Raw genomic sequence first — 15,812 nt, 5'->3', positions numbered from 1 at the left:
TAAAATTCTTCTTTAGGTAATAATTTTAGGTAATAATATCTTCATAAAGATATTATATAGGCTTTAAACGATACCAGATGAGTAATAAGGGTCTTATATAGCGAATCGATCTGTCATTTTCGAAAAAAATACAACCGTTTATGCTTTATAAACAAAATATCGCCTTGAACGTACTAGATAAGACCCTTATTACTCTGGGATCGTTTAAAGCCCTTGAAGCTGCACTGCAACTGTAATTTTGACCTTCAATCTGTTGGTAGCCATTGAAATCCACTGTAAGGAGAATAATCCTGGAATGTTTTCCTCAAAAACCTTAATTTCTTTTCCACTGACGAAAGAAAGACATGAACATCTTGGATGACATGGGGGTGAGTAAATTTATCAGGAAAAGTGTATTTAAAAGTGTACTAATCCTTTAAGACAGAACTATTTAGCTCAGGGTCAGATCATCATTCACTAAATAGACCGATACTTAAAATGTTGAGACTAAATATACCACCATCATAGTTTCTCATATTTGTCATAATAAAATTATATTCTATGGATTTATTGCATACAGACAATGTAGTGACCTGTCAATTCACTTTTATTTATACAGAGCTTTTTAACTGTATATTCATTGTTATAGAGAGTGCCATTAAATATAGCTAATATAAAGTGGGTTTTCACGAAAAAATAAAATAAAAAAATATAACTAAAATCAGAACTGGGAAATGCTGGATAAAAAAAACTCCCAATAAATGTCCAAACAACCCATATGTATACACAATTAATCATTACAAGATTGTGATCTCAATTCAAACTCAAAGGCGATCTTATTCCTAAATGACAGTGATTCTGTTTTGTCTAACCTAAATTATGATAAAACGATATTTAAACTTTCGCGCTGCCTGTGGCTCTTCTCATGCGATATGCCACGCTCAGCGGGTCCCGTGTCTGCAGCAGGGATGCCCTCGGCCTGACCAATGCCGATCAGGAAGACCCGAGACGTGCTCTACACACTCCATCATCTCCTCGATGCAGTAACTCCCGCTTTGATCCAGACAGCAGTGGCTGTCTGACTACCTGGGACTCCATTGGGATCTGGGACAACCGCATCGATGAGCCCATTATGCTTCCGTCAAGTATCCGCTATGGTAAACTTATTCCCAAAGTTTGTCTGACCAAGCTGGGCTGCGCCTCGCTGATTGGTCAGCGGAAGGAGAACGAAGACCCCTATCAACTATCGCTGATGAGGGACAACATAAGGGCTTTTCACACTTGAAATAGTTGACTCTGGGTCATTCTAAACCCCTGGTAAACTGAATCCTGGGTTATCTTTATTCACGTTTCACAATGTTCATACTATACCTGGGGTTGACAGTAAATCCTGGGTAATCCTGGGTTAAAGTCCTTAGCTGCATATTTGTGGTGTCACTGTCACTGACTGGACAAACGCAGCACGTGACCTGTTTACATAAAGGCCAATTCACACCGCACCGACAAACGCCAACGAACAAGTTGGGCGCTGGATTTCGAATTCTATGAGAAAAAACTGTCATGTTCACACCGCCCCAACAAACACCGACCAACGAGTGACGTCTGACTGGGAAAATTCCACAACTACACAAGTAACCATGTTAACAATATGTCAGGTTAGTTTACTATATTAATAATAGTATCATTTTCATTGTATTAAAGTATTGAGGCAAAACAAAAATACTAACCTGAAATCCGAAGCGCTGTAGCCATCGATCTGATCGTAACCTGCGCTGCGGTTGGTATACCGGTTTTTAAACTTTTTTTAGCGCGACCCTATTTATTAACGAGACCCATAAGCATATACAACCATGTAGCTAAACAAGTCAAAACGAATTATTAAAAAACGAAACTGAAGGTAAACCTGCGTTGCTCTCATGGTGGTTATAACGTTACGTTACCTCTCTCTTTCGGTGAAGTGGAGCAGCTGCTCTCGCTGAATGGCACGGCTTGCACTATGGACTGTTGTACCTTTTGTGTATATATATATATATATATATATATATATATATATATATATATATATATATATATTAACTGTATTTTATTTATTATAACGAACAAGCTGCGATGTCACGTGTCCAGTGTTTTGTTGTGTGTGCGTGAGGCGCGGGCGCGATCAAATAGCTGTCTTTGCAGGGGACTTCCCTCATCGTCATGGCAACGGTTCGTGAACAGGTCAGATTACGTCAGAGTTGGTTGCCGTCTGTTGGAAAACTGTTCACACCGCGCAGACATTCCACGACCCGACAAACGCCGATTAAACATGTTCAGTCGGGTGAAAACCGACTCCGACCAACGCCAACAGACAACAACAGGGGTATCACACCGATCCAACAAACTCCAACAGACGAGTTTGTTGGCTGTTGTCGGTGCGGTGTGAATTGGCCTTAAAGGCTCTAGCATTGTGTGTGTGTGTTGCTGACTGTATCAAGTGAACTTTTCGAACTATAAAGGTAAGAAATGACTCCGATTGTTGCGTTTTCTGTTGCCATTTGACATTTTTCCTATCATATGCACAAACTACTGTTTATACATCGCAAGGTATGTCCGTGACTGCCCAAAGGCACGCAATTGGTTGTTGGTTGCTAAGTATCTAGCTGGAACATTCTAATACTGCATTCACATTGTACAAGTTTGGCACAGTGCGGAGTTCATACCACAAAAGCTCCACTATCCCTGCTCTAGAGCAGGGTTTCATAACCCTGGGTAAAAAGCGGTGCTAACCCCGCATCTAAATTACAAGTGTGAAACACTCCTTTACCCGGGGTTAAAAGTGGTTTTTATAACGACGATAACCTGGGGTTAAGTGCAGTGTGAAAAGCCCTATAATGTACTTTGCAGTTTTTGATGGGCACAGGTGCAGAGGCTGCTGAATTCTGCGACAAGAACATGGAGAAGCATACTAAGTAAGGATCAGTCGTTTAATGATTTTATTTTATTGTTATATCCCATTTCCCTAGTTTTGTACGTTTGCATTCCCTCGCAAAGATATTTGCGTTCCCTCACAAAACATTTGCGCTCTCTCGCAAAGATATTTGCGTTCCCTCGCAAAACACCTTGCAAGGTGTTCCGGCTATGATTTCTCATAATTGTACTTGCGTGCCATTTATGGATTCCAATCATGTGCAATTAGTTATTGTGTAAGCGTAAACAATTGTACTTACTCTTTTGCGTTCATGTGCCAAAACATGCAATTTGCCCAAATCAGTTAGAAATTCAAATCTGAGATCTAAACATTTAAGAATTGAGCCAAAAGCAATTGAAAAAATTTTCTTTTTATTTAAGCATTTTAAGATGTTTGAAGAACCACCAAATAACATGCATACAATAAGGTTATGAAGTGACATGCTATAATACATGCATTATTGCATCATATTATATAATATGATAATAAAAATTACAAACTGCCTTAGTTCAGTTATCCTACCAGCTGTAAAGCACAAACAATAAAGCTCATCCAATGAAAGGTTATTTAAAATACTAAAAAAAAAAAAGGAATATCTATAGCTCTGACATTGTTTATTTACAATTATTTACAGTTTTAATGATAAATATTTAAATTGACTGAGCTGTGTTGCATCTATATTTCAAATTTGTGACTGAGAGAAGCTCAGTGAAAGTTAAATCACATAATTCATGAAACATTTTAAAAACCAATAAGCTACAAGTTGTATCAATAAATATACAATTGTTTCATATATTTTGGGTTTGGGAACCATGGAGGTTTTGAACCTCGAGGGATGTTTACTCTCGTCCAAAAACCTTACAAAAGTTGATTGCATGTACTAGCTTGTTGCGAAGTGTGTTGATATCGCTGTATTTGGGAAGAATTAATCTGCCAAAACAGGTCTGGGCCTCTGGTAAACGGTCATCTGGATCAGGACCATCTGACTGACAAATCTTCAAAGAGCACATTGAGAAACCTCCGACAGGTACACGGTTCCTTCCATACAAGAACACTGAAATAAAATAGCGTGAGTCAATAATAATATTTCTTAAACATCCAAATGATGTCGTAGATGCACCCAAAAACGAAAAGAAAAAATTAATATGTTCAAGTTAAAGCTTACTCAGAAATTTCTTCTTATTCTCTTCAGAGAACTCAAAGAAAACAGTCCAGAAGTTCTTGATAAGCTCATCAGAGGCAGAACAGCTTTCATAGGAAGCCGACTGAAGATGAAGCAGAAGAAGTCTTAAATACTAAATGTGATAAATACTTGTTAGAAATTTGCAAGTTTTGCAAATACATTTACCGTTTGAAGCTCCTGCCATTCATATTTAGGGGAGCCTTGAAGAAGCTCCTGGAGTTCCTCAGGGTGGAACATGCTCCAGATTTTGAGAGGACAGCCCTTAGAGAAACCTCTTGAAAAATGCTTGAACTGATTCTTCACGGACTTGTTGAAAACAAAGTCGACATACAAATCCACATACTTCTGTCTGCAAAATAGATAAACAGATGGATGGATGGATGGATAGATAGATAGATAGATAGATAGATAGATAGATAGATAGATAGATAGATAGATAGATATAGTACACTACCTGTTAACTTTGTTCACTTGAATTTGACCTCCTTTTGGAATGAGCTCTTGCCCTTTGACCTGAAACAGATAAAAGGCTAATGTGAGCATTTAAACTACAGCTGTGTACACATATGTACAAGTGAACCATACAAACTGTATTACTGTGAAATTCAAAAAGAGTATATCCACGACGTCCTCATCCTCCTCAAGAAGGTTTTTCAAATTTCTAATGTGGGATTTTAAGAATACAATTAAAAACATGACCTGCACTGTGAAACAATGTATAAAATCTAATGTTTTTAAAGGTTTACCCGGCCTCCACAGGGGACAGTTCCTCCAGATCATTCAGAGTGGGACTCAGCTTGAGCAGTTTCTTGTACAAGGCCAGTGGGAAGTTAATGTCCATGTAATGATGGTTGTACAGCGCCATTCCACAGATAACGCCAAGATAGTAAAAATCCTTATTACCTTGCGTGTGCTGAAAAGACCAAAGCATACTGATATATGGGGAAGACCACATAAGAAGGAATAAGAATTGTTTGGGGCAGAACTTACATCAGGATTGAACCAAACCAATGAATTCTCTTGGACTTCCAGCACCTTTTTCTCCCATTTGAGAAGAGACTGGGAAAGGAGGGTGAAGAATTCTGCAGATAAGCCCCTCCAATCTATTCCATTCTCCCCGATGAACACCACCTGTACAGGAGACATTTTCATAAATGTAAAGGTAAAATGCAATCAGACATTTCAACTCAATTCAATTCTGTAATTCTTTTACCTTTAACGGATAATAAAATGAGTGGGTGTTTTGTCTGAGATACTTTAGCGTGTCTGTCAACAGTGATTCCCTCTTTACGCTCAACACGTTGTCATTTAACATGAGCATGTCTTGGTCAGGAGAGAACTGTAAGCGCATCTGCAAGTACTAAAAGAGGAACAATTGTGTTAGCTTTTAAGGGGTAGTTCACCCTGAAATGTAAATTTTGTCATCATTTTCTGTCTTCATTTAAGCCAAGTTTACACTACAGGACTTTAAACGTCGGCAGATCGCTGTGCTGTTCAGACTATGTGACTTTCTGTGGAGTCTTTAAGTCGTTGTGGTGTTCACACTACATAAATGATCTGCAACAGGAGGTTACCACTACATAAGCTCACGATAACTGTCACCAAACGACTTTATTTGAAAATGGATGTTGGGAGGAAATTAGATTTTGAATTAAATTTAATTAAAATTAAAATAATCCTTTCACACATAAGTTTAAATCATTCTGGCTGCCTTCCCAGAGTTAAGGCGACTGTTATTTTATAACGTTTCCCTTTATTGTTTCCATGATGACGCGTCATGCTTGTCACGTGACACACCGCAGCCAGCCGGCCACACTCTATGACAGATGTATTGCTTTTCTCACCATGTCATCAACTATCTAATATTCCAATTCTCAAATATGTGCAAGTGAGTGTTTTGTCATTTAAAGGTGCCCTAGAATTGAAAATTGAAATTACCTCGGCATAGTTAAATAATTAGAGTTCTGTATATGGAAATGACATACAGTGAGTCTCAAACACCATTGTTTCCTCCTTCTTATGTAAATTTGATTTGTGTAAAAGACCTCTGAAGAACAGGCGAATCTCAACATAACACAGACTGTGACGCAACAGTCAGGATCATTAATGTACGCCCATGTTCAAGGTATTAGACAAGCAAGTATTAACCTCTGGAGCAGCACAGCCGAGTCATCAGACGTTATGCAGGTAAGTAAGCTAGGACAACAGCGAAAACTGGCAGATGGAGCAATAATAATTGACATGATCCATGATATCATGATATTTTAGTGATGTTTGTAAATTGTCTTTCTAAATGTTTCATTAGCATGTTGCTAATGTACTGTTAAATGTGGTTAAAGTTACCATCGTTTCTTACTGTATTCACGGAGACAAGAGCCGTCGTTATTTTCATTATTAAACACTTGCAGTCTGTATAATTCATAAACAACTTAAATCTTTATAAATCTCTCCAACAGTGTGTAATGTTAGCTTTAGCCACAAAGCACTATCAAACTCATTCAGAATCAAATGTAAACATCCAAATAAATACTATACTATACAAGATCTGATAGGCTGCATGACGAACACTTTGTAAAGATCCATTTTGAGGGTTATATTAGCTGTGTGAACTTTGTTTATGCAATGTATTATAGAGTTGCGAGGTTGGGGGCGGGGAGCGCAAGCATTTAAGCGAGTTAGCATTTTAGGACTTCCGGTTCCATCACCCTGAAGTCAATGGGTTTTTTGAATGGATTTTTGCCTGAAATAAGGTCTGTGGTTAACAAAGCCTCTAAATATTTTCACATTTTGATCTATGACATAAAACACACCAGTTATAACCCGCTTGTGATTTTTTTTAAACATTTATTGTGTCTTAAAAACGGCAGTTGCTAACAAATTGCTAAAATGGACTACTTCCTTTGGCGGGGACTTTAGACGTCATCATGACAAACAGGACATTTGGACAGCATTTCTCATGAAAAAGTGGATAAGTATTCACACACAGCGCAGATCATTCAAATAAAGTTGTTTTTTAAATAAAGTTTGAGGAAGCTTGGTGGTGGGGATGTTGATCCGCGACTATGGTGTGCTGTAACCCGTTTATAGCCTACTGTTAGCTTTTTATATCTGACGACTTTATTTAGGCTTTAAAATGTATAAAAGTTGTGTTAACTTGTAAAGATTATCTTGATAGACAAAATGTGTAAGTGGCATAACACTTTGTTAAACATAGCTTATTTTTTTGCGATTTTCTAAAAATTCCAAAAAGCCTCTTTATGCGTCGTAGAGTAGTTCACACATAAAGATTGGCGAGCGCCGATCACCCGCTGATTTTCCCCCGATCACAGCCCGACCTGTCGGCGAGGTCATTAACTTGCAAATCAGGCTTAAATAGAGCTTAAAATCCTGAAGCGTAAACTTGGCATAACTCACCCTTGTGTCATTGCAAACCTGTATGACTTTCTCTCATCTGTGGAACACAAGTATTCTGAAGAATGCTGGTAAGCTGACAGTATTGATGCCTCCATTTATGGCACAAAGAAAAAAGGCATTGCTCAAGATATCCTGCACTCTTAGAAGAAAAGGTTCTATAATATTCTTCTGCATATTATAGAGCCATTTGGATAAATTATGCTGCTATAATTGTCAGAGTGTGTTGGTATGGATGTGAGAGTGTAGTTTGTATGTGTAATAAAAAATTGTGTGTGTGAGTGCTTGTAATATTTGAGAGAGAAAAACTCTACTGCAAATCACAAATCCAACCACTGTGTGTACTTAAAATTTGGCACTGCACCCAAACAAAATCTTACTGAAAGCTCATTTTTTGAGATATTAACCTCAAATTTGGAACACAACTTGTTTAGATGTATGGCTTTGATTTTCTAGCAGTTTTAGAGATCAACATGTTTCATAAAATATATATTTTATATAAAATATTGTTCATAAATCACTTTCATAAACTTAAACCACTATAACTTTTTTTTCCCCCACTTTTTTAAACTTTTTTTTTTACTTAATCTGCCAATGGTCTTTAAATGAGACCAAACTTAAGTCTGTACTCCCAAGCTTCAAATTTTTGACAGTTTTTTGACATGGACATTTCTGTCCTCTATGGACATGTGTAACATTTTTTAATTAATGCACAAGGGTTAAGGGTTCCGTCAGGCGCTTCATATATAGAACCTTTTAGAGGCACCCATTATGAGATAATTTTATGGATTTAGTTTTAATTAATTAATTTTAAGTCATTTATAATTTTAATTACATTTTATGAATTAAACAGCTTGTAAACATAGTTTATCATCAAATAACCTGTTAAACATGAGGGTATTATGCAATCATTTATGACATTTCTCCTTATAGAACCTTTTTGGCATAAAGGGTTTTTTAAAATGGAGTCAAGAACCTATATAGTTCTATATAGAATCCCAGTGAACCTTTTTGTTTTTCTAAAAGTGTATTTTGTGTCCCACATAAGAAAGAAAGTCATACAGGTTTAAGGGTAACTCTTGCTTAAAAATTAAGTTATTTTGCTTATGTATGACTGAGTACATCCATCTCTGACTTACACAAAACATTCTCTGTTTAGATAGGATGTCAGCTGCAAAAGGGAACTTGACCAATATTTCAATAATTCCCTGAAAGAAAGATCCAAAGAAGTACTGTAAGATTTGTTAAAGTTATTGAACACAGAACATAAAAAATGTCATGCAAGTCTCATGAAATTTTCATATGCATCATGTCAGAAGCCTTGAATACCCACAAGGTAGTAATCTTTCAGTGTCACCAAATCATTGAAATCAGTGAAACGAAGGCCCAATAAAATCATGGCCAGGTCATCCAAGGTGACTTGCAGCTATTGATGTATAGAAAAAGAGAAATTTCTGGTATTTTGGTTTTTGTCTAAAACATCATTGTGAAACAGAATTCACTATTGCTTTGGTTCTCACCGTATCTAGGAGATCATTGACCTCATGAATGATGAAATCACTGTTTGTAATGTCATTGTGGGTACTGCAACAGACCTTCACAACAGAGACAAAGAAACAACTATTATACAATGATACGATAAATTTCATCTTGTGATCAAATGTTTAAAAAAGGCACCTCATAGAGCATCTGAAGGATCTGCAAAAAGTTCTGCAGGCGTCTATTTAAGTCATGGCCAGTTTCACCACAAGAAATCTGGCCAATCAGCTCAGCAGATTCTTTGTGAAATAACTTCACCAAGCCTTTGAGCCAATCATCAGGGAGTTTGGACCAGTACATCTCTGAGAATATATCATACAAATACTTAGACAAATACAACAAGGACAACAACACAGAGATTGAAATGGTCCTACAGCTTTACCTAACATCTTGGCAGCCGCTGGATTCAACTGAATTATTTTGGAGCTTATTGCTTCAGTGAGTTCAGTTCTTTGTTTCTGGAGTCCTCTGATGAGCTCAGGGAGGAGAAGGTAAAGTCTCAGAGATTCAACACAAGTTGGATTTGAATTTGGACTCAGAGACGGCAGCAGTTTCTGTTGAACCACCTTCACTACCTGAGGTACAAAAAAACATCAACTGCATCTTACTGTTTAAAATGTACTGAACATGTTTTGTAAATGTTGGATTCATCATTACCTCTGATATTGACCTTTTGTTCTCTAATAACTTTGCAAAGGATGTTTTAACCAGATCAAAATCCAACCCACAATTCTCCACAGACGTCTGGTAATGTTCATCACAACTACAAAGACAGGACGTTACATCAAATCTGTGATGGAAGAAATCATTTTTGGCATAAGGAGGAGAAATTACTACATAAGACTAACTAATTTTACCTTGTTTTGAGAAAACTTCCATTCAGAGAGGCAGCAGAGGAGAACACTGTGTTTATTTCCCTGCAAATAACAAAACTATAGTTTTTAGTCCATTTATATGCTCTAATTAAATAATATGAACCCTACATACTAAGATTAGGATTCACATAATAAATTATCTAAACATTATATAAAATAGATAATATCTGATATTTCAGCTATTTAATAGAAAAGTTAAAAAAGAAGGACAAATGCATTGAGGTCATGACACAACTCCACATGCATTTTCACAATATTTTAGAGCGACATGGACACAAATGGTATACAAAAACTCTGGATTTATAGCAAAATAATGTGAACGGAAGCTAAGGCAAACACTCACTCCTTTATTGTTACCCATGAATCACTTCCAAACACCCATCGGTCAATCGTTTTGTCATTTAATGTCAAAACCCCGGATTTTGGCTTACTTTCATGCTCCTACAAAATACAAAAAAGTAAAATATAAGTAATCACAGTGCAGCAATAATGTTATGTTAAACTATTTTTTGAAAAATGAAAACTGTCTGTCTTACTTTGAAAAACAAGGCAAAGGAATGATTCTCCCCAGCGATGAGTTTTTCAATCATATATTCATGATCACATTCTGTGTGCAACATTTAGTTTAGTTTAGAGCTCTGAGCAACATGACGAGTAAAACAATATTCATAACAAAATAATATACTGTTAAAAGATCTACCATTTGACAGATCCACCGGTAAAGGCACAGACTGCTTGATCATTTCTCCATTTCCCAGCTGCCCTTGCATCCCACATCCAAATGAGTAGATCAGCTTTGACGATGAGACTGATACGAGTGTGTGACGTCTTTATACAAGAAAAAAAAAAGTTACTGAACTGAACTTGAACCATAAAAAGGGCAAATATTTATAACCATGTGAGGAATTATCATTATGTGCTGCATGAGAGCTAAAGAAGTTTCAGTGTGCATAAATAAATCTGCACAACTGCTCTAAAACACAGATTGCTTGTGAAAAGTCTAGTTTACCTCCCACATGTGACCAGTGACACTTTAGATCCCCACAGTTCAGCAACCACCCGCGGATGATGTTCATCTTTAAACGAGTTGTGCCCAAGCTGACCAAAACCTCCGGATCCAAATGTGAATACTGTGCCGCCCTGAGGATAAACTTTTTACTACGTTTTCTGTCAGGCTTGTTGAATCCTCTTATCTAATATATAAAACATAAATGTATGATCTGTTACAACATACTACCTTTGATAGAGTGGCAGTGTGTTCTCCTCCACATGAGATGGACACAGTTTTCTTTCGGTTCAGACTATTTACAACCGTTGGGACGTGTCTGTCTGTGGTAAAAAAACGTCATGCTTTGATTTAGATTTGATACAGTATTGCACAAATGTAGTATTTATATGTGCTTTTATAGTATTACTGGTTTAGTTTGTACATGAAGTATTCAGACCTGTAGTGTCTCCGAGGCCCAGCTGTCCAGCCGAGTTCTTTCCCCATCCGAACACGACTCCAGAGAGAGACAACACAAAGCTGTGGTCTCCTCCAGCGCTGATCTGAGCCAGTGGGATCCCACACAGAGATTTGAGTGGTTGAGGAGTGCTCGGCTCTCCCTTCCCTAAACCCAGCTGACCGTGAGAGTTTTCACCCCATACGAACAACTGACCATCTGAAAGACCAACAACAGCTCTGCATATCTACACTCAAATGCCAATCAATTCATGAGATGTCAAATTATTAAAACAAAACATCAGATGTTAGATGAAATGGTGAATACCATTGGTTAATGCCATTGAATGCTGGTCTCCACATGTGATCTGAATCACCTGCCTGTTTTCCAGAACTTTGAGAGGCCTGCAGAGAAAAGACAATCTGTCAGATATTGTTATTAACATTTATGGTATTCTATACTGTTTTGCCTACATACTGGCACACAGTAGATTTGTCCATAACGAGAACTCTTCCTGCATCAGCAAGAAGAACCGCATCAGCTCCTCCACAGACAATCGATCTGATTCTGTCATCCATTAGCTGCAGTTGCTCTGGAGTAAATAAAATATTTTGATTAGTTCAACATCTGTTCAGACTGTAAACATAAAAACAAACATGTTTTCAATACATGGCGTTCATCTTACATTTATTAGGTATAATGTAATGATAATTTGAACAATACATAAATAAATATAGCTGCGAGCAGCAGTTATCGGGGTTCAAGCTCTTTAAGGCTTTTAAGCACATAAAAAGGTTTTATATTTTATTTAGCAATCATGTAAGCACTTATATCATAGATGGAAAAGACCATTTACAGACCATTTACACTTTTTTAGGTGTCCTCAGAGTGTGCCCATACATATGTGTCAAATTCAGTGAAAATATCTCATTTCGTTTTGAAATTATAGACGCTTATATATATGAGAGCATGAAAAATGACCCATAAGCTACGTTGATTGGATTTTTTTGCCACTTCCTATCAAAATTTTGACATTTGGGCATTGAAATATAGCTATCGACCTATGTTTCTGTATTTCCTACGTTGGTTTAGTATCGATTATACTAACGGTTTCAAAGATATTCGCAAAAGTTTTTTAAGCGCTAAATCACAATGTTGCACAAACCACAAGGCGAAACCTAGCATGTTTGGTATCGCTGCACTCGGCAAGGATTCAGGAGTCTAAGGAGGCGATAAGTTGACCACACCCAAAGTTATAACCATCTGAAAATTTAATTTTACCACTAGGTGGTGCTGCTTCGAAACTTCTCAGTCTCCTTCAGGGCATCGTGCCAATGACCAGTACTGACCCTGCATCCCAATGTGCATACTATCCACCCTAAATAGTATTGAATATTACTAATGTCACATACTATTTAGGATGGATAGTATGCACATTGAGAGGCAGGCTAAGTTTCGTTCCGATTGGCCTCCATTAACCTTGTCTAATAGGTGCTCAAAATTCATTGGCCAATGGCGGCCATGTTTTTTGAGATACACCAATGTCCTCATAGACAATCATGGCACCTTGGACCAAGACACTGCATGCATTTAAGTCGATCGGACTAACTGTGGGTAGTTAGAGTCATTTTCATGTTTTTTCATGTTATAGCGCCACCATGTGTTCAATCGATGCATTTTTTTACTGTGACCACAGATTGAGCCCACACTCACGTATACCAAGTTTGGTAAACATATCTCATTCTGGAATGTTCAATAGTTATAGCCATTTTAGTAAAAGTGGCCCTTTTTCGAACGTTTTGGCACCCCTTAGAAAACAAAATTTCATTTTTTTTTTTTTTTTCTTTTCTTTCTTTTTCTTTTTTATTATTATTCATATTCAGTCTCCAGAGAATATTTCTGCACTGGTTTGGTTCCAATCAGGCCAAAAACCTAGGACTAGTTCGCAAAAGTATGTTTTTGACAATTCAAAATGTTGGAAATTTTTTCATGAAATTATATAAAGCTGGGTGCACACTGTGAGATCTATAATAGTCCTTTACGATTGTTGCTTGTCAGACTGTACGAACTTGATCCTCATGTCACACTGTGGGATCTCAGCTGTCCTATATGTCAGACTGTATGACAGTCAAGACGGACTGGGCGTTAAAGGCGTTAAAAACGGACGCGCGCATGAAAACTTGTCCAGAGTATTACATCATCAACCCACAAACATTCGGTGACAGTGAGCTGCATTAGCTACACGCGGGACTGAATGGTGGCTAATAAAGAAATCTCTAGCGTTAATTTTGATCACGGCTTATCTTGAAAAATTAAGACAATTTGACGTTTGTCGTAGAAGAAGTCACACTGCAGGACTGTGCACCAAAACTTCTGACACTGCCAGAATTTCGTCGGAGGTAAAATTTGATCGCAACGGTCATTAATCGGCGGTTGGTGAACATGTCAAATGAGCGATCAAAGACTACAGAATTTAGCCTAGGATTATAGGAATCTACGGAGCCCCAGACATGACATGCAGGAAAAAAATAGTAGGCTAAATCGTTCCCTCGATTTACTAAATCATGCGCACGATTTACTATTTCGTTCCCTCGATTTACTAAATCGTGCGCAAGATTTACTATTTCGTTCCCTCGATTTACTAAATCGTGCGCACGATTTCCTATTTCGTTCCCTCAATTTACTAAAACGTGCGCACGATTTCCTATTTCGTTCCCTCAATTTACTAAAACGTGCGCACGATTTCCTATTTCATTCCCTCGATTTATAAATCAAGCGCACGTTTTAGTAAATTGTGCGCACGAATTAGTAAATCGAGGGAACAAATTAGTAAATCGTGTGCACAATTTAATTTTTTTTCTTTCTTGCATGTCATGTGCAGGGTTTCGTAGGTATCTTTTAGGATTCTCAAAATTGGTCCCAAGACAGGAACACACCAAGCCGACGGTCGGCCGTCTGGCAGTTTTTGTTCGTCGGCCGACTAAGTTTTCTCAGTGTGTTCTGCACCGTCGGCTGAAGTTGGTCCTCGTTGGCTTTTTTCGGCTGATTCGAAATGCTGAATCGGCATCGGAGCTCGTCGGTCCATCTGATCATTCTGATTGGCTGTTCAGATACTGCCACCTGCTGGTTCGGAAAGGCATTTCATCTCACGCAGGTGCAGAACGGACGTGCTACTTGGCCGTCAGCTGTCTAGCGTTGGTTTGGTGTGTCAGGGCAACTTTAGACACAGACGCTGCCGACGTGAGCCAACCCCGCAGTCTGCTTTCGTCGCATAGTTCAACGGCGCTTGGTGTGTTCCGGCCTTCAGATGACTAATCGTAGCCACAGTGTGCACCCGCCTTGAGTTTACGACAAACGGACTCTAGGGGTTATTTTACATTTTTGATCATTGTAGCGCCACCTATTGGCCAATCTGGGTCATACTCTGTCATCCTCTCCCCAAATTGAGACCTATTATCTGGCCAAGTTTCAAGTACGGTTTGGTTTGCATGATTAGTTTAGTTTTACTGCAGAATAATAATAATAATCCTTACAATAGGGGTTAGCACTACGTGCTTGAGCCATAAAAAAATGTCATTTAGTGTAGGCTATCCTACCTAGTTCTCCATCGTGATCATAGTCTTCATTGCGCAATCTCAAGACCGAGACCTTCCCATCCCGGATAAATCCAACAAAACTCCTTCCAGCTGACATGTCCTCAACTGCTGTTTCCGGACACATGGATCGTATTCCATAATTGCCATGTTTGACTTTGTCAGGCTTTAACAGACCGAAGCCCTCTCTGACAGGCGCTCCCCAGCAGCACAACATGTTCACAGCTGACGGATCTCCAGCTGACTGAAGACATACTGTCATAAACACGCTGATTTCAGCCAAAACGAAACTTCCTCGATTTCCCACTAAATGAAAGTGTTTGGGAATCATTCCATGCTTGATGATTTCAATAGACAGATTAGATAAAAAGTACAAAGAAAACACATAGAGGAATGAGGACAGTTAATTGGAAAAAGAAATAAAAACTTAAGGGATATTTCAACCAATAATGTATATTCTAGCTTTTTTTATCTCGTGTTATTCGAAAACAGTATAACTTATTTTCTTCTACGGATCACAAAAGTGTTTAGCAAAATGCAATGGACTAAAACTCACAAAACTCAACATTCACTTTCATCAGTTTTTCATGCAACGAAAGTGAATGGTGACGATTCACATGACACATCAAGATCTACATGTCGATAGATACATATGTATTTTAACACACATTCACGCTAAGTTGTGATAAACATTTTGGCAGTTTGAATTATTTTATAACGAAACCTTCGTTTGTAAACTTGCATTCCGAGTTTAGTGTGCCAAATGACCGTTTCTCCTAAATCATTGGTTTAGATCCACGTCAATCACAGAAGTCTGACCAATCAACTGATTGAACCCCACCG

At 38.0% G+C, this 15,812-nt stretch overlaps 2 protein-coding genes across 5 annotated transcripts; one reads left to right on the top strand and one right to left on the bottom strand.

The window, feature by feature from the left end:
* Positions 1-301: 301 nt before the first annotated feature.
* LOC125271943 (protein phosphatase 1K, mitochondrial-like) lies at positions 302-1,993 on the top strand. The gene has a single exon (XM_048196325.1). The coding sequence runs from the start codon at positions 905-907 to the stop codon at positions 1,262-1,264; it is 360 nt and encodes a 119-aa protein (XP_048052282.1). The 5' UTR covers positions 302-904; the 3' UTR covers positions 1,265-1,993.
* A 358-nt stretch (positions 1,994-2,351) lies between these two features.
* LOC125271938 (probable E3 ubiquitin-protein ligase HERC4) lies at positions 2,352-15,724 on the bottom strand. Of its 4 annotated transcripts, none has more exons than XM_048196314.1 (24): positions 14,973-15,724; positions 11,854-11,968; positions 11,704-11,780; positions 11,380-11,595; positions 11,172-11,263; positions 10,944-11,074; positions 10,635-10,762; positions 10,471-10,541; positions 10,278-10,375; positions 9,917-9,991; positions 9,717-9,849; positions 9,442-9,634; positions 9,198-9,361; positions 9,041-9,115; positions 8,854-8,946; positions 8,660-8,728; positions 5,323-5,469; positions 5,100-5,240; positions 4,856-5,022; positions 4,707-4,770; positions 4,564-4,622; positions 4,275-4,458; positions 4,092-4,191; positions 2,352-3,980 (listed from the first exon to the last, which is right to left on the bottom strand). In XM_048196314.1, the coding sequence occupies exons 1-24, from the start codon at positions 15,298-15,300 to the stop codon at positions 3,766-3,768; spliced, it is 3,135 nt and encodes a 1,044-aa protein (XP_048052271.1). In that variant the 5' UTR covers positions 15,301-15,724; the 3' UTR covers positions 2,352-3,765. The 4 variants fall into 4 exon arrangements, with proteins under 4 accessions (XP_048052271.1, XP_048052273.1, XP_048052272.1 ...); XM_048196316.1 differs by having other exon boundaries at positions 9,717-9,822; XM_048196315.1 differs by having other exon boundaries at positions 9,917-9,976.
* Positions 15,725-15,812: the final 88 nt, after the last annotated feature.

This window comes from Megalobrama amblycephala, linkage group LG7 (assembly GCF_018812025.1).
Source record: "Megalobrama amblycephala isolate DHTTF-2021 linkage group LG7, ASM1881202v1, whole genome shotgun sequence".
Classification (NCBI taxonomy): domain Eukaryota; kingdom Metazoa; phylum Chordata; class Actinopteri; order Cypriniformes; family Xenocyprididae; genus Megalobrama; species Megalobrama amblycephala.
This window is presented reverse-complemented; position numbering and strand designations above follow the sequence as displayed.